This window comes from Cherax quadricarinatus, chromosome 6, assembly GCF_038502225.1.
Source record: "Cherax quadricarinatus isolate ZL_2023a chromosome 6, ASM3850222v1, whole genome shotgun sequence".
In the NCBI taxonomy this organism is placed as follows: Eukaryota; Metazoa; Arthropoda; class Malacostraca; order Decapoda; family Parastacidae; genus Cherax; species Cherax quadricarinatus.
The window spans coordinates 12,670,455-12,691,583 of record NC_091297.1 but is presented as its reverse complement, the minus strand read 5'-3'; the positions used below and the strand labels follow the sequence as shown (position 1 = coordinate 12,691,583).

The 21,129-nt window shown below is 39.2% G+C and overlaps 1 protein-coding gene across 14 annotated transcripts in view; it reads left to right on the top strand.

Moving 5' to 3' along the window:
- Ptpmeg2 (Protein tyrosine phosphatase Meg2) overlaps positions 1 to 21,129 on the top strand; it is a 775,124-nt gene that overhangs the window by 715,588 nt on the left and 38,407 nt on the right. For all 14 annotated transcript variants that reach the window (XM_070080395.1, XM_070080413.1, XM_070080421.1 and 11 more), the window contains one exon: positions 10,637 to 10,835. In XM_070080395.1, the coding sequence (XP_069936496.1) occupies positions 10,637 to 10,835 (199 nt within the window). The remainder of the gene's footprint in view (positions 1 to 10,636; positions 10,836 to 21,129) is intronic.

The window sequence follows — 21,129 nt, the reverse complement described above, 5'->3', positions numbered from 1 at the left end:
GATATGTTGTGCATCTTTATATGTATATGCTTCTAAACTGTTGTGTTCTGAGCACCTCTGCAAAAACATTGATTATGTGTGAGTGAGGTGAAAGTGTTGAATGATGATGAAAGTGTTTTCTTTTTGGGGATTTTCTTTCTTTTTGGGTCACTCTGCCTCGGTGGGAGACGGCCGACTTGTTAAAAAAAAAAAATGGGATAAAAGCTCCATCCTATCTTGGGGGCTTATATTAAGAGAAAACGTAGTGTAGTACAGGGCTAACTATGATATACACTCCCCTCAAGGGAGGTTCCTTGATGCTGGTGAGGGGCTCTTGATCTAGGGAATTGGATCTGTGCTTCAGTTCCCTTAATTAAGCCTGAATACCTTCTACCACCCTCCATATATGCACTGTATAATCCTACAGGTTTAGTGCTCCCCCGTGATTATAATACGATATACGCTAGTTTTTCGTTGATTATCTCGGAAGTTATTCATTATATCTTAACATAGTCACATTAATAATGATAGGAGTGCAATGAATTTCACAGACAACATAAAAGAACCCCATAAAAGGACCCCGATGGAAATAAGTCACTTTGTTGGACTTTTTTTTGGTTATCCTAGGTTCTCTACACATATGTTGCTGTGTATAATAATCTATGTAACTGTATTTGTTGTTTGTTGGGCTATTTTATTGAAACTTGGACAATGTATGATGGAAAGATGCTTCTTAATGTACACCAAAAATGAAGGAAATTGGACAATAAATAACAGAGTTCACTTCTCAACCATTAGCCGCCCCTTACCAGTATATTTTCATATGATTTTTATGGTTGTATTCTTGTTTTTTCGGTCTCATTTGATAGAATGGAAGATACGTTACAGAAATAGATAAAATTTTGATTGGTTTCATGACGAAAAGTACCTTGAAATTGAGCTCAAATTAGCAGAAATGTTCGATTTTTTGCCGATGTTCAAGAGTAAACAAATGGCATCACCATCCAATACGTGTCCAACTGTTCAGTCTAATATACAGTCATGAATGGGTTGACATTATTTATACAACTATTACAATAATGCAGTAGTCTACATAACAGTAAATCTTATATTTTTTGTGTGAATAAAAATTCAAAATGGAAGGCAAGAGTAATATAAGAGGGGCCTGGAGACATGAGTAATGAACAGAGAAAATGTTATTTTAGTGCCAGGACCCTATTTTGAAATTGGCTTCTTTTGAAATTTGTGTGAAATTGACCAAATTGCCAATTTCTGACCATTTTGGTAGTTGAAATAGGTGAATGGGCAGTTTCTTGTACTCATTTGACAGAATAGAAGTAAGTTTATTCAGGTATGCACAAATACAGTTACATAGATTATCATACATAGCAGCATGTGTAGAGAACCTAGGATAACCCAAAAAAGTCAAAGTGACTTATTTCCATTGGAGTCCTTGAGGACTATCGTGTAGTCGATGGGTTTTAACACATAATAAACCAGCTAGCCATATTGTATAAACCAAAAACAAGAACAGATCTTGCAAGAACCCTTGCAAGACCTGTCTTGCAAGAGTTGCACTGATACGAAGGTTCAGTGCAACGCTTGTATAAACCTCGCTGAATTTAAACAGCCCTACAGAAGAAATACTAGTGAAATAGCTATGAGTTTGGTAGACTGGAATTTGGAATTTGCCAAAAATAGGGCGTAAATTGGGCAAAATCGCCGATGTGTAAATATCACCGTTGAGTTAAGTGTATTCTAACCTAACCACTCTGTAATCTGGCAAAGTCACTAATCCAGCACCCTACAGGTCCCAATAATGCCAGATTACTGATGGCCGACCTGTACTTGCTTAGTTAAAAAAGCATTAACCCGCTAACTGTCCAGACGTAGATCTGCGTTCTTACCGCTTGCACTCCAAACGTAGATCTACGTTTTATTTTTCCTGCCTCCAAATTTGGCACGATTGGCCTAAGATGCCTGGTCAGCATAGAATGGGTCTTAACTCTCGGTGTGCGCACTATTAAAAATGTGGAACCACTTAGTACCTTGTGGAAGCACCAGTTCAATTGAGTGCCAGCTAGAGCAAACAGCACAGCAAACACCAAGGATTCTCTGATGTCATGTCATATTAATACTCTCTTTTCAAGAGGAAAGTGTCGTCCTGCCAGAATGTCCTATAACCTATGCCCTAAGTAAATAGAAACAATTCTGGAACTGTAATTTTGGCAGGTTGGCAGCTGGCTGGCCAGCTGGCGGCTGGGTGGCCTTGCCTCCTGGCAGGCCACCTGAATGGTTGGTGGCTGGCTGACCAGCTGGCTCACTGATTCCATCTGATCTCCATCTGTCTGTATCTCTGTCTATCTCTTTGTCTCTGTCTCTATCTCACAGGAACACATAGGTAAATACAATTATGCATAGTGTAAATTACCTAGGATAACCCAAAAAATCCAGACAAATTGCTATACTGTGCTTGTAGATAGTGATCATTTGTAATACCAGTTGGTTCTTGAGCAACTTTCTGAGACAAGAGAGACAAGAAGACAGAAACACACAGGCAGACAGAAACACAGACATACAGACACACACACAGATACATAGAGCTAGAGAGACAAACAGAGAGCTGGACAGATAGACAGAGAGCTATAAAGACAAATGGACAGAGAGCTAGATAGGCAGAAAGCTAGACAGATAGACAGAGAGCTAGACAGACAGATAGATAGACAGAGAGACATGTTTATGTGAAACAGTGAAAACAATAATGGGAAGGCTTATCAAATGTCACCACTGTCCTTAGCGTGGTGATAAGATAAGAGGACGCTCATCAGATGTCACCACTGTCATTAGTGGGGTGATAAGATAAGACCACGCTCATCAACTGTCACCATTATCTGCAGTGGAGTGATAAGAGAGTGTCACACTCTTACATGATGCTTCAAGGGAACTTATTATTATTATTATATACTCTCATATCCAAAACATTGCTGGGACCTATAAATACTATGTACATATATTTCTAGACAATAGTATGTGACTGAGGTAGGTGAAAATGTTCACCTGTCACTGTGCTTGTGACTATTTGAGTACTATTTCAGTACCTAATATTAGTGTCAGAACAAAGATTGGCTATCATATCACAAGAACTACTATAAATAGTTATTATCAGAACATAAAAATTATATAAAATGTGAAAACGAGAAAAAAAGGTATATCGGCAACACTTCTACAAGTGGCAGGACTCTGTTGCCGTCAGATGAGCATCAAGGGCCAACTTCGCAGGCTCATATCTCAGTGAGTACTGACCCTAAAAGTTTTTTTTTATCCTGTGTCACGTAGAAAAATGTGATCTTTATTTCTATTAAAGAAACTTTTTTTTTTTTTCTTCAAAATATTCAGAGCGCTGGGCAAGAGAACATAGATCTATGTTTGGACAGTTAATGGGTTAATGCCAAAGAAAAATTTAGCCACTGATAATTCTGGAACAGAATACCGGATTACATGTACAATGGAAGAAAATCCCTGTTTTATGTTAGCTAAGTCTTAGAAAACTTGCCACCTTTTCATCTCAACTCTATGGTCCAAAAATATTTTGCATTTAGGCTGAGTATATATTTTTTGTAAAATTTGCCCATGTAATGTTTGTAATATTGTCTCAGCTTGAAAGTTCAGTGGTATGGTTCAAGCATGTATTATTCTTGCAGATGTTTTATGTGTAAGAAAGTATTTTCTTCAGTGCCTAAATGTATTTGGTGACTAGCAGTAGGAATCCTTGTAACACTGAGCTGAAACATAGTTGTGAAACTTTGTGATCACTTCTTAATTTGCATGTGGGGCCAAGGAACAGGCACAGCTATAAGAAATTAATGTTAACAGATAATTATTTTATGGCTAAATTGATTTTCCAGGTTTTTACAAAGCAAAAGTGATGTAAGAAGAGCAGAGTATAGAGAGTAAAAGAAAAGTTAAGAGAGTAGTGAAAGAGTGCAAAATGAGAGCAAATGATAGATCGAGTGAGGCACCGTCAACAAATTTTGCTGAGAATAAGAAAAAAATTTGGAGTGAGATAAACAGGTTAAGAAAGCCTAGGGAATGAATGGATTTGTCAGTTAAAAACAGAGTAGGCAAGTTAGTAGATGGGGAGTTGGAGATATGTATTGGGATGAATGGTGGGAATATTTTGAGGAACTTGTAAATGCCAATGAAGACATGGAGGCAGTAATTTCATGCACTGGCCAGAGAGGTACAGTATAACATCTTTTAAGAGTGACGAAGAGGAGGACGTGAGTGGGGGGGAAGTGCGTGAGGCGTTGCATAGAATGAAAGGGGGTAAAGCAGCTGGAACTGATGCGATCATGACAGAAATGTAAAAAGTAGGGGGGGATATAGTGTTGGAATGGTTGGTATTTTTTTTTAATAAATGTATGAAAGAAGGGAAAGTACCAAGGGATTGGCAGAGAATGTGTATAGTTCCTTTATATGAAGGGAAGGGGGACAAAAGAGATTATAAAAATTATAGGAGACAGCAACCACCCAGGGAGGTACTACCGTCCTGCCAAGTGAGTGTAAAACGAAAGCCTGTGATTGTTTTACATGATGGTAGGATTGCTGGTGTCTTTTGTCTGTCTCATAAATATGCAAGATTACAGGCATGTCTTGCTACTTCTACTTACACTTAGGTCACACTATACATACATGTACACATTTATTTATACACACTCATCTGAGTTTTCTTTGATTTTTATCTTAATAGTTCTTGGTCTTATTAATTTTCCTTTTATATCCATGGGGAAGTGGAATAAGAATCTTTCCTCCGTAAGCCATGCGTGTTGTAAAAGTCAACTAAAATGCCGGGAACAATGGGCTAGTAACCCCTTTTCCTGTAAAGATTACTAAAAAGAATAAGAAGAAGAAAATTGTCAAAGTGGGAAGTCTGAATGTGCGTGGATGTTGTGCAGATGATAAGAAAGAGATGATTGTGGATGTTATGAATGAGAAGAAGCTGGATGTCCTGGCTTTAAGTGAAACAAAGCTGAAGGGGGTGGGAGAGTTTCAGTGGAGAGGAATAAATGGGATTAGGTCAGGGGTTTCAAATAGAGTTAGAGCTAAAGAAGGAGTAGCAATAATGTTGAAGGATAAGCTATGGCAGGAAAAGAGGGACTACAAATGTATAAATTCAAGGATTATGTGGAGTAAAATAAAGATTGGATGTGAAAAGTGGGTTATAATAAGCGTGTATGCACCTGGAGAAGAGAGAAGTGTAGAGGAGAGAGAGAGATTTTGGGAAATGTTGAGTGAATGCGTGGGGAGTTTTGAATCAAGTGTGAGAGTAATGGTGGTTGGGGATTTCAATGCTAAAGTGGGTAAAAATGTTATGGAGGGAGTAGTAGGTAAATTTGGGGTGCCAGGGGTAAATGTAAATGGGGAGCCTTTAATTGAGCTATGTGTAGAAAGAAATTTTGTAATAAGTAATACATATTTTATGAAAATGAGGATAAATAAATATACAAGGTATGATGTAGCACGTAATGAAAGTAGTTTATTAGATTATGTATTGGTGGATAAAAGGTTGATGGGTAGGCTCCAGGATGTACATGTTTATAGAGGGGCAACTGATATATCGGATCATTATTTAGTTGTAGCTACAGTTAGAGTAAGAGGTAGATGGGAAAAGAGGAAGGTGGCAACAACAAGTAAGAGGGAGGTGAAAGTGTATAAACTAAGGGAGGAGGAAGTTCGGGTGAGATATAAGCGACTATTGGCAGAAAGGTGGGCTAGTGCAAAGATGAGTAGTGGGGGGGTTGAAGAGGGTTGGAATAGTTTTAAAAATGCAGTATTAGAATGTGGGGCAGAAGTTTGTGGTTATAGGAGGGTGGGCGCAGGAGGAAAGAGGAGTGATTGGTGGAATGATGAAGTAAAGGGTGTGATAAAAGAGAAAAAGGTAGCTTATGAGAGGTTTTTACAAAGCAGAAGTGTTATAAGAAGAGCAGAGTATATGGAGAGTAAAAGAAAGGTAAAGAGAGTGGTGAGAGAGTGCAAAAGGAGAGCAGATGATAGATTGGGAGAGGCACTGTCAAGAAATTTTAATGAAAATAAGAAAAAAATTTGGAGTGAGTTAAACAAGTTAAGAAAGCCTAGGGAAAATATGGATTTGTCAGTTAAAAACAGAGTAGGGGAGTTAGTAGATGGGGAGATGGAGGTATTGGGTAGATGGCGAGAATATTTTGAGGAACTTTTAAATGTTAAGGAAGAAACAGAGGCAGTAATTTCATGCACTGGTCAGGGAGGTATACCATCTTTTAGGAGTGAAGAAGAGCAGAATGTAAGTGTGGGGGAGGTACGTGAGGCATTACGTAAAATGAAAGGGGGTAAAGCAGCTGGAACTGATGGGATCATGACAGAAATGTTAAAAGCAGGGGGGGATATAGTGTTGGAGTGGTTGGTACTTTTGTTTAATAAATGTATGAAAGAGGGGAAGGTACCTAGGGATTGGCGGAGAGCATGTATAGTCCCTTTATATAAAGGGAAAGGGGACAAAAGAGACTGTAAAAATTATAGAGGAATAAGCTTATTGAGTATACCAGGAAAAGTGTATGGTAGGGTTATAATTGAAAGAATTAGAGGTAAGACAGAATGTAGGATTGCGGATGAGCAAGGAGGTTTCAGAGTGGGTAGGGGATGTGTAGATCAAGTGTTTACATTGAAGCATATATGTGAACAGTATTTAGATAAAGGTAGGGAAGTTTTTATTGCATTTATGGATTTAGAAAAGGCATATGATAGAGTGGATAGAGGAGCAATGTGGCAGATGTTGCAAGTATATGGAATAGGTGGTAAGTTATTAAATGCTGTAAAGAGTTTTTATGAGGATAGTGAGGCTCAGGTTAGGGTGTGTAGAAGAGAGGGAGACTACTTCCCGGTAAAAGTAGGTCTTAGACAGGGATGTGTAATGTCACCATGGTTGTTTAATATATTTATAGATGGGGTTGTAAAGGAAGTAAATGCTAGGGTGTTCGGGAGAGGGGTGGGATTAAATTTTGGGGAATCAAATTCAAAATGGGAATTGACACAGTTACTTTTTGCTGATGATACTGTGCTTATGGGAGATTCTAAAGAAAAATTGCAAAGGTTAGTGGATGAGTTTGGGAATGTGTGTAAAGGTAGAAAGTTGAAAGTGAACATAGAAAAGAGTAAGGTGATGAGGGTGTCAAATGATTTAGATAAAGAAAAATTGGATATCAAATTGGGGAGGAGGAGTATGGAAGAAGTGAATGTTTTCAGATACTTGGGAGTTGACGTGTCGGCGGATGGATTTATGAAGGATGAGGTTAATCATAGAATTGATGAGGGAAAAAAGGTGAGTGGTGCTTTGAGGTATATGTGGAGTCAAAAAACGTTATCTATGGAGGCAAAGAAGGGAATATATGAAAGTATAGTAGTACCAACACTCTTATATGGGTGTGAAGCTTGGGTGGTAAATGCAGTAGCGAGGAGACGGTTGGAGGCAGTGGAGATGTCCTGTTTAAGGGCAATGTGTGGTGTAAATATTTTACAGAAAATTCGGAGTGTGGAAATTAGGAGAAGGTGTGGAGTTAATAAAAGTATTAGTCAGAGGGCAGAAGAGGGGTTGTTGAGGTGGTTTGGTCATTTAGAGAAAATGGATCAAAGTAGAATGACATGGAAAGCATATAAATCTATAGGGGAAGGAAGGCGGGGTAGGGGTCGTCCTCGAAAGGGTTGGAGAGAGGGGGTAAAGGAGGTTTTGTGGGCAAGGGGCTTGGACTTCCAGCAAGCGTGCGTGAGCGTGTTAGATAGGAGTGAATGGAGACGAATGGTACTTGGGACCTGACGATCTGTTGGAGTGTGAGCAGGGTAATATTTAGTGAAGGGATTCAGGGAAACCGGTTATTTTCATATAGTCGGACTTGAGTCCTGGAAATGGGAAGTACAATGCCTGCACTTTAAAGGAGGGGTTTTGGGATATTGGCAGTTTGGAGGGATATGTTGTGTATCTTCATATGTGTATGCTTCTAGACTGTTGTATTCTGAGCACCTCTGCAAAAACAGTGATAATGTGCGAGTGTGGTGAAAGTGTTGAATGATGATGAAAGTATTTTCTTTTTGGGGATTTTCTTTCTTTTTTGGGTCACCCTGCCTCGGTGGGAGACGGCCGACTTGTTGAAAAAAAAAAAAAAAAAAAAAGTTTACTGAGTTGTAGGTAGTAGGTTGGTAGACAGCAGCCACCCAGGGGGATACTACCGTCCTGCCAAGTGAGTGTGAAACGAAAGCCTGTAATTATTTTACATGATGGAAGGATTGCTGGTGTCCATTTTTCTGTCTCATGAACATGCAAGGTTTCATGTACGTCTTGCTACTCCTGCTTACACTTAGGTCACACTACACATACATGTACAAGCATATATATACATACATACCCCTCTGGGTTTTCTTCTATTTTCTTTCTAGTTCTTGTTCTTGTTTATTTCCTCTTATCTTCATGGGGAAGTGGAACAGAATTCTTCCTCCGTAAGCCATGCGTGTCGTAAGAGGTGACTAAAATGCCAGGAGCAAGGGGCTAGTAACCCCTTCTCCTGTATATATTACTAAATGTAAAAGGAGAAACTTTCGTTTTTCCTTTTGGGCCACCCCACCTCGGTGGGATACGGCCGGTTTGCTGAAAGAAAGAAAGAAGTAGTTTACTGGGTATACCAGGTAAAGTGTATGGTAGGGTTATTATTGAAAGAATCAGAGATAAGACAGAGAGCAGGATTGCAGATGAGCAAGGAGTCTTTAGATTGGGTAGGAGATGTGTAGCTCAAGTGTTTACATTGAAGCATATATGTGAACAGTATTTAGATAAAGGTAGGAAAGTTTTTATTGCATTTATGGATTTAGAAAAGGCATATGATAGAGTGGATAGGAGAGCAATGTGGCAGATGTTGCAAGTGTATGGAATAGGTAGTACGTTACTAAATGCTGTAAAAAGTTTGAGGATAGCGAGGCTCAGGTTAGGGTGTGTAGGAGAGAGGGAGATTACTTCCCAATAAAAGTAGGTCTTAGACATGGATGTGTAATGTCACACTGGTTATTTAACGTATTTATAGATGGGGTTGTAAAAGAAGTAAATGCTTGGGTGTTGGGGAGAGGGATGGGATTAAATTATAGAGAATCAAATACAAAACAGGAGTTGACATAGTTACTTTTTGCTGATGATACTATGCTTTTGGGGGAGTCTGAAGAAAAGTTGCAGAGGTTAGAAGGTAGAAAGTTGAAAGTGAACATAGATAAGAGTAAGGTAATGAGGGTATCAAATGATTTAGATAAAGAAAAATTGGATATCACATTGGAGGGAGGGAGTATGGAGGAAGTGAATGTTTTCAGATATTTGGGAGTTGACTTGTCAGCAGATGGGTTTATGAAGGATGAGGTTAACCAAAGAATTGATGAAGAAAAAAAGGTGAGTGGTGCATTGAGGATATGTGGAGGCAAAAACATTATCCATGGTGGCAAAGAAGGGAATGTACAAGAGTAGAGTGGTACCAACACTTGTGTGGGTGTGAAACATGGGTTGTAAATGCTGCAGTGAGAAGGTGGCTGGAGGCAGTGGAGATAATAAGAATAATAATAATATCTTTATTTCTAAAAGTACATGTACAAGGCATACAAACCTAGCCGACATCAATGACATACTACTATATAGAAAGCCACTTGTTATGCTCTCAGAGCATTTCAGGCAAATTGAGCCCTGTCTTAGGAAACGTGTGGTGTAAATATTATGCAGAGAATTCGTAATGTGGAAATTAGGAGGTGTGGAGTTACTAAAGGTATTAGTCAGAGGGCTGAAGAGGGGCTGTTGAGATGGTTTGGCCATTTAGAGAGAATGGAACAAAGAATGACTTGGATAGTGTATAAATCTGTAGGGGAGGGAAGGTGGGGTAGAGCTTGGCCCAAAAAAAGTTGGAGGGAGGGGGTAAAGGAGGTTTTGTGGGTGAGGGGCTTGGACTTCCACTAAGCGTGCATGATTGTGTTAGATAAGAGTGAATGGTGACGAATGGTTTTTGGGACCTGACGAGCTGTTGGAGTGTGAGCAGGGTAATACTTTGTGAAGGGATTCAGGGGAAACCAGTTAGCCAGACTTGAGTCCTGGAAATGGGAAGTACAGTGCCTGCCCTTTAAAGGAGGGGTTTGGGATATTGGCAGTTTGGGGGACATCTAAACTGTTGTATCTGAGTGCCTCTGCAGAGACATTGACTATGTGTGAGTGATGGTGATAGTGTTGAATGATGACAAAAGTTTTTCCTTTCTTTTTGGGTTTTTTCTTTCTTATTGGATCATCCTGCCTTTGTGGGAAATGGCCAACGTGTTAAAAAAAGTTTCCTGGTTATATCAGGTAAAGTGTATGGTAGGGTTATTATTGAAAGAATTAGAGGTAAGACAGAGAGCAAGATTGCAGATGAACAAGGAGGCTTTAGAAAGGGTAGAGGCTGTGTAGATCAAGTGTTTACATTGAAGCATATATGTGAACAGTATTTAAATAAAAGTGGGGAAGTTTTCATTGCATTTATGGTTTAAAACAGGCATATGATAGTGGATAGGCGAGCAATGTGGCAGATGTTGCAAGTGTGGCGTGTGGATTTATGTGTATTGTTTCCATTCCTAGGCAGAGGATCACCACTTGCTCCCCCTAGCAGTGGCAGTAGTGGTTTCAGTGATGATGACAGTCTTCACTATGATGATGGACGAGGCTTTACCCTGGAGGAATTTGTGCGCCACCTCAGAGACAAGGGACGGCAAGGCCTTTACCACGACTACACACAAATAAAGAGTCGGCCTCCTGATGGTACCTTTGAAAACTCAAGGTAACTGTCAAAAAAAAAAAGTATTTGAAACAAAGATTAAACTATTTAATTAATTTTATGAACATTCATTTCCTTTCTGTAAGTTATTAGCTATAAAATTTGCTACTTATTTTTTGTTTTTTTTGATAGCATCCTCTTTTATTTCTAAATAGAGGGGCATACTGTATTTTGACTTCAGTTTTGAAATAGTTTATTCCACAAAATTTAAATTTGAAACATTCAGACAAGACTTGCAGTGATCATTCTCCTGGGCTTCATAAAATTTTAATACAGTAAAACTTGATATAGCTGTGTATATTGGGGTCAGGACACCTAGCAGATGTAGATTTTTTTTTTTTTAAGCACTGTGGACTTGAATGCTGCTCACATAATTGTTTCTGAAGTTTACTGACCATAAAACATACAGTCCTTATAACAGAGCTTGATAATGTACAGAAGCATGTATGTACATATGCCACAGCAGTGTATCATGCTATTGTGGTACACATACTTATGCCTGGACAATACAGTAAGGCCCCACTTATACGGGCAGGTTAGGTTCCAGGATACTGCCGGAAAGCAGAACTCCATTTTTTCCATTTATGAATGCATATAAATGGCAGATAACAAGTTTACACTAACGTATATTAAGTTAGCAGTAGAACTAGGCATTAAAAAGTAAAATACATACACAGTATACTCATTATTTACCTGAAAATATTTATAGTCTTAATGTAGGGCAAAAGGTGAGTAGTATTTATTGTAAGAAGTCAGGTGTGGTAGCCCTCCTGGCCACCCCACCCACTATACTACGATGCTTAACCCCTTGACTGTCGAAACCCCTAATCCTGAAGTGTCTCCTGGTGTCGAAAAATATTCGAAAAAAAAAATATTTTTCTTATAAAAATGTTAAGATTTTTTCTGATTGTTTTAGTCCAAAAAATTTTTTTTTGCCATCAATACTTACCGAGATATGGAGGTGTGATGGCAGAAAATGAGACATGTATGGCAACAGCAGCGACTGCCGCTCACCCAGTAAACTTTTGGTTTACTTGTATTCGAAGGTTTCTTTTTTTTTTTTTTTTTTTTTTTTTTCACTATTTTATTTTTTTGCAACTTATGTGGCCAGTAAGACCAAAGTAAGGTGCAATGTTCATATATACATTCGTTGAACGTAACACAATTATAGCAAAAACACTAGTATCATCATATTGTTTACAAAACTTGTTTACACAAACAAACAACAAAATTTTTTTTATTACAATTGTTCTATAATATATATGCATATGTACAATCACTGGACACTTTTCTAGAACTGCTGCAGCTTGTGGAATTCTTTGAAACATGGGTGTATGCACAATGGTGTTTTACACTCCTCACAGATAAAACAAGTGTCTCTGTTTTTGTAGGCGTTTTGTGGTATGTGCACAGACATAACACCTCTTCTGAGCATTTTTCTTGAAAGCAGTAGCAGGCAGTGGTATGGGGTAGTGATCACCAGGTCTCAGACAAGAGGGCATGTGTTGATAATTTTGTGGGTGCTGGTCTATTGCAAGTGTTGTTCCTTGGTACTTGAATATTATTTGTCTGATAACTGACAAACAAAATTCACCATATTCGGGTTTGTTTTTGGTCTTCAACTTATATATTTTATAAGCATTCAGCATGGAAATGTCAAAAAGATGGAAAAAGAGTTTTATGTACTGCTTATAACTCTTGCAAACACAATCAGCAAACCCAATCTGCATGTCACATTTGTCCACTAACTTCATATTGAGGTTGTAATCCATCACAGCTGCAGGTTTTACAATGGGTTCATTGGTCTCTCTGTTCTGCTTGCCACTGTGTACCATTTCGTGTCAGTGAACTGATGTCAACAGTGTGACATCACGTTTGCCATACCACCGATGTGCCATGATGTCATTGGCGGCAAACACCTGAACATCACCTCTACGAGTGCCAGCATCGAACAGCATCCACGCACTGTGCCCACACACATCTGTCATGTTCACTCGCAAGAAATCACTGAGTAAAGGGCTTGTGTACAGTTGTCAGTATATAAAATATGCCCCTTACCAAGATATGGTTCCATCATTGTTCTAACCACATCACCAGAGATACCCAGTAACTTCCTGGTATCTTGCAATGTTTTACTGATAGTGTACACAATTATATCCAAAACCAGACCACTTTTGCAGTCACACAGTACAAATAACTTTATACCAAAGTGTTTCCTCTTGCTTGGTATATACTGCTGGAATGAGAGTCTGCCTTTGAACAAAATCAAAGACTCATCAATAACAAGCTTCCTGAAGGGATAAAAGTGCATACAGCACTTTTGTTTCAGGTACATAAACACATTTCTGTTCTTATATAACCTGTCGCTTCTGTCAGGCCTTGTTTTGTCTGAAAAGTGTAGCATACATAACAGTAGCACAAATCTATTCACTGGTAAAATGTCACCGAAAGCTGGGGTTGAAATCAGGCGGTCTGTCGACGAGTATGTATTGACACTGTGCTTATACACATGTGGCATAAGCATTATTGTGGCAAAGAACAGATACATTTCTGCCACAGTTATGTCCTTCCACTGGTGTAGGCGTGATCTTGGTGAAAGAATTGTGTTTCCCATGGTGTACTCAGAGTATGTATTGCTTTCCCTGACAATAATGTCCATCAGGGGTTCATCGAAGAATAACTGAAAGCATTCCAGTTCAGTAGCATTGTTTCCAAGTGTACATGATGGCCGTATTCCACTTTGTGTTTCATCAAAGTTGTGTGGATTGGGAACAAAATTATCACCTTGCTTCCAATCCCAGATGCAGTCTGCTGGTGGGTTCTGGATATTGAAAGGTGGTTGTGGTTGTGCAGGTTGTGGTTCTGGATGCTGTGGGAGTGTGGGGTAGGTTGAGGCTGGTTGTAGTTGTGCTGAGTTAGCAGTGTCGGTAGTAGTGTGGCCCACTGCTGGTGCCACATGACTCATGCCACCACCACTATCACCACCACCCTCTGCTGCCTCACTCACATCATTCATAGCCATTGTAACAATACTGTCATTTTCACTATCAGTTCGTGGTTTAGGGCCACGGGATGTACTCCAAGATTTACTCCTTCCCCTTGGAACAACATATGACATGCTACCAGAACTCATGCTATGTTGTATATACTGCTGCTTCACTGGAGAATATTCACCCTCACTGTCGCAGCTAGAACTGCTTTCAGTAGCTTTGAAATCACTATCACTTTCACTGCTCACATTTGAGTCTTGTACATGGGCAAATAATTTCCTCTTTCGTCCTGGTACAGATGAACTTGAATGAGACGGCCCAGCACCAGATGCGGATGGTTGTGGGTCGTCTTGATTTTCATCACTAATTACGTTATCCTGGGCACTGCTTTTGGTCACACCCACTCCAAAACCATGAAATTCACTTTCACTGGCACTTCCATCACTGTTAGAGCTATCACTTGGGAACAAAAGACCTCCAATCTGCTGAGGAGTGAGGTACTTCTTACCACGAGGCATAGTGAAAATGAACTACCAAGATGGCGTTCCCACAATGCATCATTGAATCCCCAATTTTTTTCACAGGGTGCACACCCACCACTCAGATCCATTCTCTCTCATGTAGGCCTACCAGCTTTCTCCCGCTTGATTTGAAGCCGCTAGAATTTATGCGTATAAATACGTTAAACACAGTGGCTCGTAAGACGTGTATATACGACCGAAACAGTCAAAGGGTTAAAGCTCCATAGAGTGATAAAATACATGTACAGTACATTCATTACTTACTTTAAAATTTTTGTAGTCTTTATGGTCTTAATGTAGGGTGAGAGGTGAAAAGTATTTATTTGTAGAAAGTCATGTGGGTGGTATGGCATCCTTCCGGGCCACTCCCACCTACTACGACATTAAGCTCCCTAGAGTGATAAAATGCATATACAGTACACTCATTAATTACCTTAAAATATTTGTAGTCTTAATGTAGGGTGAGAAGTGAGTTTTATTTGTAGGAAGTCAGGTTGGGAAATATGGGTAGCCAGGAAGGGCAGCCCTCTCCCCCCACACATAATGTAAACAAACCAGATGAAAACGTCTGGTTTTCGTCACTTTACATTGTGTACAAGTTGTCTCCATGTTGATACAGTAGAATAAATAAAGAGAAACCCTCCCATTTTCATGTAACACCATTTTTAGAAGAAATGATGCCCTGAGTGAAGGCATATGAAAGGAATAATTTTCTAGCTACCCCCAATAATATTATAGTGTACACATTTTCTCTGATGTTGGACTACAAGTCGCCTGGCTACCACAAGTCCTACAAGTCACCTGGGTACCACTTCTTGTATTTATGTTAATTTATTCTACTGTGGGGTGTATTTAGATGGATTAAGCAAATTGTCTATATTAATGTTTTATACGATATTTAATGCGCCTCAGAGTGATTACTATTGTGTTATTATTATTATCATTATTAATATGGCATCTTCAAGACTAATAAGACACTCTTAGTGATTTTAATGTGTACCTGCATGCCAGCACAGTGTATAAGTTTACTTAGGTACAGGTACACATAAGTATAATTATCAGTTACGTAGGTATGTAGTCCGCCTGGGCTATATACTTACACCTATCTACATAGCTACACAATATTTAATGTGGCCCAGAGCCATATTATTACCATTGACATACCATATTCACTGAGGTTAATCATTTCTATCAACTACCTTTAGATGCCATCATAAACAAAGAGAGAAGTAATGAATAATTCATGCCGAGAATTGTAAATAAAAGTATTATGTATTACAGGGAGTGACGTAATGTTTTCCCTCCGCCCAGCTACCACACCTCCATAGTATATAAACATATAATTTTATATACTATGTAATGTGTTTCTTGTATAATTTTGAAGAAAATATCATAGATGGATTAATGAAAATGTCTATATTAATGTAAAATAAGACATTTAATGTGCCCAAGAGTGATTATTATTACACAGTGGAGATGTGCTCACAGAGAATGTAAACAGACCGGGTGGCACGCGCTGCATTTGAAAGACCGCTTGCCGTATAGATGCCGTGTCGTGTCTGAGGGCAATATGTGGTGTGAATATAATGCAGAGAATCTGTAGCTTGGAGATTAGGAGGAGGTGCAGGATTACCAAAACTATTATTCAGAGGGCTGAGGAGGGGTTATTGAGATGGTTTGGACATGCAGAGAGGATGGACTGAAATAGAATGACTAAGAGAGAGTATAAATCTGTAGTGGAGGGAAGGCGGGGTAGGGGTTGGCCTAAGAAAGGTTGGAGGGTGGGGGTAAAGGAGGTTTTGTGTGCGAGGGGCTTGGACTTCCAGCAAGCAAGCGTGAGCATGTTTGATAAGAGCAAATGGAGACAAATGGCTTTTAGGACTTGAATTGCTGTTGGAGTGTGAGCAAGGTAACATTTATGAAGGGATACCTGGTGATTGGAAGTACAGTGCCTGCACCCTAAAAGAGGGGTGTTAATGTTGCAGTTTTATAACTGTAGTGTAAGCATGCCTCTGGCAAGACAGTGATTGAGTGAATAATGATGAAAGTTTTTCTTTTTCAGACCACCTTGCCTTGGTGGGAAATGGCCGATGTGTTAATAAAAAAAATCTTTGATAATTGGAAAATGCTGATGTTTAATATAACACCTAAGCGAAGCCAATTAGGGTTCAGTTTCTGAATACATATATCTAAGAAGAAAAGAAGTGTTCCTTTGGTGATGGTGCAGTTTAGTGGTGTTGGCAAGTGTCGTTGTGCGTGTCATGCATTGCCAAACAACAGTCAACACTAACTGCCTCCCACTCGGGTATTGACCCACGAAAACAGTGCTTTAAAATTTATACCTTTTCTATCATCAGAAACAGCTGCTGAGACTTAAAAGTATAGTAATAGCTACTACTGACAAGATATGAGTGTGAGAGAGTGAGTGAGTGAAATAGAGAGGCAGCTGGTACTGCAGTGAATGAGTGAGGCATTAAATGCCCCACTTATACGGCGGGTTAGGTTCCAGGCTACCGCCGTAAAGCGGAAACCGCCGTAAAGTGGAACACCCTTTTTTTCCACTTAAAAATGCATACAAACACTAGATAACAAGTTTACACTAACATATATTAAGTTAGCAATAGAACCAGGCATCAAAAAACAATAAAAAAGTACAATACACACATAGTGCACTCATTACTTACCTTAAAATATTTATAGTCTTAATCTAGGGTGAGACAAGTAGTATTTATTGTAAGAAATCAAGTGTGGTATGTATTGTAATAAGCCAGGCTACCTTACCAGGCCACCCCACCCACACATAGTTATGTAAACAAACCAGGCTCCCACATCTTATATTTATGTTTATTTATTCTATTGTGGGGTGTATTTATCATCTTTTTATGTTATGTATCGTGTTTATTATATAATTTTGAAAAAAATATCATGGCTGGATTAATGAAAATGTGTATATTACCGTAATATACGACATTTAATGAGACTCAGTATTGTTATTATCACCACTTGTGCAAGTCGTCTGCTCACATCTCACATTTGTTTATTTATTCTACTGTGGGGTGTATTTATCTTATTTATATGTTATGCATCGTGTTTATTATATAATTTGGAAAAAATATCATGGATGGATTAATGAAAATGTGTATATTACCGTAATATACGACATTTAATGAGACTCAGTATTGTTATTATCACCACTTGTGCAAGTCGTCTGCTCACATCTCACATTTGTTTATTTATTCTACTGTGGGGTGTATTTATCTTATTTATATGTTATGCATCGTGTTTATTATATAATTTTGAAAAAAATATCATGGATGGATTAATGAAAATGTGTATATTACCGTAATATACGACATTTAATGAGACTCGGTGACTATTGTTATTATGGCGTCACTTGTGGAAGTCGTCTGCTCACATCTCACAAAGGCAACATAGGGAAGCAGTATTATAATGCATAGCATATATATGACTGCAGGATCATTGACTGATACACATCACCTTATTGACCTACAATTACATTATTATTTTTTTGTTTGTTTTTTTTACAATTTTGAGACTTGTAAAAAAATATGTTAGCTTTTTGGGGGTTTGAAAGAACATAGCCCTATTTTTACCCTATGTTTTTCAGTTCATTTTATATGCATTTTTTAACACTTGCTGTTTTCAGGAACCCAACTACCATGTTATCCAGTGGTTGACTATAGATAGTGTCCTCATAGAAAATATGCTGAAATTTTTCAGCTGTGTTATGTCGAGAAAGCGTTAACAGATTGCACGTTAATCAACAGTCTCACTGTATATAATACAGCCTCTTCTCACTTAGTGACATACTTGTTTACCAATGACTCGGCCTTATGATGGGCTTTCTGACCAGTATACATACTTAAACAATGCATATTAGAGCTTATTTCCTCTATTCTGTTTATTACACTGTACAGTACGCTACTGTACAAACATTTAAAAATGTACAGTGGAACCTCTGTTTTCGTATGCCTTAGTTTGTATGTAAAACTATAGTTATTTTCTATAAAATGTATTTTTTGTTAATATTTCCCATAAGAAATAATGTATATCCAATTAATCCATTCCAAACACCCAAAAATGTTAACAAAAAATACATTTTATATAGATTAACTATAGTTTTACATACAAACGAGGGCATATGAAAACTGAGGTTCCACTGTATCAAGAATGTTATAAATGGTGCAAAAGTGACATTAAAACAATATCAGAGATGACTTGACTTAAGAAATCGTAATGACACGATTGCAAATAAACCATACCCCCGGCCGGGATTGAACCCGCGGTCATAGAGTCTCAAAACTCCAGCCCGTCGCGCTACAAGTCCCTTCACTGCCGTCAACATGACTTAAGAAATCGTAATGTCCCTTCACAACGATTGCAAATAAACCATACCCCCGGCCGGGATTGAACCCGCGGTCATAGAGTCTCAAAACTCCAGCCCGTCGCGCTAACCACTAGACCAGCTAGCCACAATAAGATTCATCCAACTAGGTATATTTCTACACCATAGGAAGGTTAGCACAGGCACCTCTGTGACCACAAATGCAAGTTTTTACAGACGAATCTCCAGCTAGCGTGGCCGTGACGAACTCTAGTTCAAGTCCCTTCACTGCCGTCAACATGACTTAAGAAATCGTAATGACACGATTGCAAATAAACCATACCCCCGGCCGGGATTGAACCCGCGGTCATAGAGTCTCAAAACTCCAGCCCGTCGCGCTAACCACTAGACCAGCTAGCCACAATAAGATTCATCCAACTAGGTATATTTCTACACCATAGGAAGGTTAGCACAGGCACCTCTGTGACCACAAATGCAAGTTTTTACAGACGAATCTCCAGCTAGCGTGGCCGTGACGAACTCTAGTTCAAGTCCCTTCACTGCCGTCAACATGAATCTTATTGTGGCTAGCTGGTCTAGTGGTTAGCGCGACGGGCTGGAGTTTTGAGACTCTATGACCGCGGGTTCAATCCCGGCCGGGGGTATGGTTTATTTGCAATCGTGTCATTACGATTTCTTAAGTCATGTTGACGGCAGTGAAGGGACTTGAACTAGAGTTCGTCACGGCCACGCTAGCTGGAGATTCGTCTGTAAAAACTTGCATTTGTGGTCACAGAGGTGCCTGTGCTAACCTTCCTATGGTGTAGAAATATACCTAGTTGGATGAATCTTATTGTGGCTAGCTGGTCTAGTGGTTAGCGCGACGGGCTGGAGTTTTGAGACTCTATGACCGCGGGTTCAATCCCGGCCGGGGGTATGGTTTATTTGCAATCGTGTCATTACGATTTCTTAAGTCATGTTGACGGCAGTGAAGGGACTTGAACTAGAGTTCGTCACGGCCACGCTAGCTGGAGATTCGTCTGTAAAAACTTGCATTTGTGGTCACAGAGGTGCCTGTGCTAACCTTCCTATGGTGTAGAAATATACGTAGTTGGATGAATCTTATTGTGGCTAGCTGGTCTAGTGGTTAGCGCGACGGGCTGGAGTTTTGAGACTCTATGACCGCGGGTTCAATCCCGGCCGGGGGTATGGTTTATTTGCAATCGTGTCATTACGATTTCTTAAGTCATGTTGACGGCAGTGAAGGGACTTGAACTAGAGTTCGTCACGGCCACGCTAGCTGGAGATTCGTCTGTAAAAACTTGCATTTGTGGTCACAGAGGTCCCTGTGCTAACCTTCCTATGGTGTAGAAATATACCTAGTTGGATGAATCTTATTGTGGCTAGCTGGTCTAGTGGTTAGCGCGACGGGCTGGAGTTTTGAGACTCTATGACCGCGGGTTCAATCCCGGCCGGGGGTATGGTTTAATATCAGAGATGGTTGACACAAACCCACTGCCATTATAGAATGCTTCACACTTAGCAACAAATTCGTTTACCGACATGGTCTAAGGAAAGGAACTCTATCGTTAACCCTTAAACTGTCCAAACGTAGATCTACATTAGCGCACGTAGCTCTCCGAACGTAGATCTATGTTTTTTTTTACATAAGAAACAATGTAAAATTGGACGTAGATCTACGTTCGGAGCGCTACGAGTGCAAACGTAGATCTACGTTTGGACAGTTTAAGGGTTAAGTGAGGAGAGGCTGTATAGAGTACCAGGTCTTGCTAAACAAAATAGCATTTCCCTTTTACCACTCTATTGAAAACTTGCATTTTTTACATTTCTGCAATTTTCTGGTAAATGCTTCAATTTATATATTTGTAACAGTTTAACCCTTTCAGAGTCCAGACCCCTGATCTGAAACTTGTGCACAGGGTCCAACGATTTAAAAAAAAAAATTTTTGCTATTTTTTCTTATGAAATGGAAGAGAATCTTTTTCTGAAGGGAATAAAACAAAAGTACGAAATTTGATGCAAAATTGACAGAATAATGTTCACAAATTTTGTTGAATCAGCGATATTTACGCATCGGCAATTTTGCCCACTTAACTCCCATTTTAGGCCAATTACATTATTCCAGTCAACCAAATTCTTGGCTGTTTCACTAGTATTCTTCTATTTTATTGATTGAGCACAAGAAATCGCCCAGTCAACTGTTTCAGCTACCCAATAAAATGATCTGAAATCGGTAATTTGGCCAATTTCACTCCAAGTTCAGAATATTCCAATTTCAAAGTAGGGTCCAAAATAAACAATGCAGGCATTCCTGGCACTAAAATAACATTTCCTCCATTTATTAGTTACATTTCCAGGCTTTACAGATGGATTCCCTTTAGCTTTTTTATTCACATAATGAATTTTCATTCACACCAAAA